Here is a 2,666-nt window from a genome sequence, read left to right on the forward strand (position 1 = left end):
TTCTCGCCAATATGGACACGCAAGCCCCCCCCCACCTTCAAAAAGAACCCACTCGTTTTGTGGGGAGAAAAGGCCGCATTTTTTTTTTAAAAATATATTTTATTGATTTTTCACAGAGAGTTAGAAACATCGATGAGAGAGAAACATCGACCAGCTGCCTCCCGCACACCTCCCACCTGGGGGATGTGCCCGCACCCAAAGGTACATGCCCTTGACCGGAATCGACCCTGGGCCCTTCAGTCCACAGGCCGACGCTCTATCCACTGAGCCAAACCGGTCAGGGCGAGAAAGGTGTTTTTAAAAATACTTTTATTGTGGTAAATATATGTAACAAGTGTACCTTTTTCCCCCCCAATATATTTTTATTGATTTCAGAGAGGAAGGAAGAGACGAGAGAGAATCATGGATTGGCTGCCTCCTGCACGCCCCCCACTGGGGATCGAGCTCACAGCCCGGCATGTGCCCCTGGACCTGGGACCTTTCAGTTCGCAGGCCGACGCTCTCTCCACCGAGCCCAACCGGCTACAGCCAAATGTACCTTTTTTAAAGCAATTTTAAAGTGTATTGTTCAGTGACATTCAGTGCATTCACATTGTTGTGCAACATCACCATCGTGCACCTCCAGAACTTTCCCATCTTCCCGCAGCAGAACTCTGTCCCCATTAAACGCTAACTCCTCCTCCCCCAGCCCCTGGCTCCCACCATCTACTTCCTTCTCTGTGAATCTGACTCCTCTAGGGACATCATATACCTGGAATCACACAGTATTTGTCCTGTCGTGTCTGGCTGGTCGCACTCAGCACAGTGTCTTCAAGGGTCATCCATAGTTGTAGCAGGTGTCAGAACAGCCTCTCTTTTTAAGGCTGAATAATATTCCATGGTATGGATGGACCCCATTTCATTGGTTCATTCATCCGTTGGTAGACATTTGAATATTCCCACCTTTTGGCTATTGCGAATAATGCTTTGATAATGGGTATAAAAAATGGATGTAAAATATCTGTTCAAGTCCCTGCTTTCAGTTCTTTTGGGTGTCTTCCTAGAAATGGAATGTCTGGATCGGAGGGTAATTCTATATTTGATTTTTTTAAGGAGCCACTATACTGTTTTCCACAGTGGCCGCACCATTTTATGAGAAACACTAACTCTTCTAAAGATGGCAGTACGTGGCACCGAATAAAGGACAGTCATTTAATGGGGGAAAAGTTGACTCTAGGTAAAATTCACCACATTGCTTTTCTCTTTGTCACGTCTTTGAGCACCAGTGTACATTTTATGGTAGGGTGTACCTTTGGGAACCACATGGGAAGAAACAGAGGGAAAGGCTCAGTCAACATTGTCTTCCAGCGTCCAGCCCAGGTCCCCTGATCTCTCTGGCTCAGTCCTGCTCACTTCCTGTCCAGCTGCCCCTCAGTTCTTCTTTTAACAGTTAATTTGCAATGCCCTTCATGTGCTAGATACAGTGCTGGGCATCAGAGATACAATGTTTAAAAGATACACAATATACATCATTGCAGCCCAGCCAGGTGACTCAGTGGTTGAGCATCGACCTATGAACCAGGAGGTCATGGGTTCGATTCCTGGTTGGGGCACATGCCCGGGTTGCAGGCTCGATCCCACTGGGGGTCGTAGTGTAGGAGGCAGCTGGTCGATGATTCTCTCTCATCATTGATGTGTGTGTGTCTCTTTCTCCCTTACTCTCTGAAATCAATAAAAATATATTTAAAAATATGTATACACAATTGCAAAATGTAACAATGCTCTAAAGATGCAAAAATGTAACCATAGCTCTTCCCTGATTAAAACTACTCCCAGACATGCCTGTCTTCTACAATCTGGGCCTTTTTAGTTTTGCCTCACACTGCTCCCACTCACCCAAAATTCAGGAGAATGCTCAGCTGACCTCAGATAATGCCATGACCTTTCGCAGCTCAGGGCATTTTCACCTTCTTCCTGTTCTGCAAATTGATCTCGATAGCATATTTTATTTTAGGCTATATATGCCTATAGTCCTTTTTAAAAATGGTCTATAGCTTACATATAATTAAATTGAGTGTTCAATTTCTTGAGGTTTTACCATGGTATGTACCCATGTGACCATTCCCGGAAATAAGACGGAGAACATTTACATCACTCCAGAGTTTCTTCAGTGCCCTATTCAGTTAATAATTCCCTCGCCCCACCTAGCAATAGTGTGCTGGTAAATGTTTAACAGCGGGCTTTAGAAATGAGGGGGGGAGGGGGTAGAGGGAGACATTGACTTGTTGTTCCACCTATATGCATTCATTGGTTGCTTCTTGTATGTGCCCTGACTGGGATCGAACCCAAAACCTTGGCTTATTGGGACGACACTCTAACAAATTGAGCTACCCAGCCAGAACCACATTACTCCATTATTGTGGTATAAATATTTTCACCACAGCTGATTATCATGGAATTGGAAAGAACGTTAACAACAGGCATCTATGAGCTAGGACAAGCTGATTGTAGCCCACCACTGTCCAGAGATACCTTAGATTTTGATTTCCGTCCCATAGATTTGTTTTGCATGTTGTAGAGCTTCTCAGAAATGGAATTGTACAGTATGAACTCTTTTTTGTTGTTAATCCTTCTGGCTTTAGGTTAGATGTTTTCCATTGACTTTTAGAGAGAGTGGAGAGAGAGAG

General features: G+C 44.4%; 1 protein-coding gene across 1 annotated transcript in view; it reads right to left on the bottom strand.

Moving 5' to 3' along the window:
* The window catches only part of MAP2K2 (mitogen-activated protein kinase kinase 2), a 25,699-nt gene extending 24,878 nt beyond the window's left edge, over nucleotides 1–821 (bottom strand). The window contains exon 1 of the mRNA XM_023746812.1: nucleotides 752–821. Within this exon, the coding sequence (XP_023602580.1) occupies nucleotides 752–821 (70 nt within the window). The remainder of the gene's footprint in view (nucleotides 1–751) is intronic.
* Between the last annotated feature and the right edge of the window lie 1,845 nt (nucleotides 822–2,666).

Source organism: Myotis lucifugus, unplaced genomic scaffold (genome assembly GCF_000147115.1).
Source record: "Myotis lucifugus unplaced genomic scaffold, Myoluc2.0 scaffold_734, whole genome shotgun sequence".
Lineage (NCBI taxonomy): Eukaryota > Metazoa > Chordata > Mammalia > Chiroptera > Vespertilionidae > Myotis > Myotis lucifugus.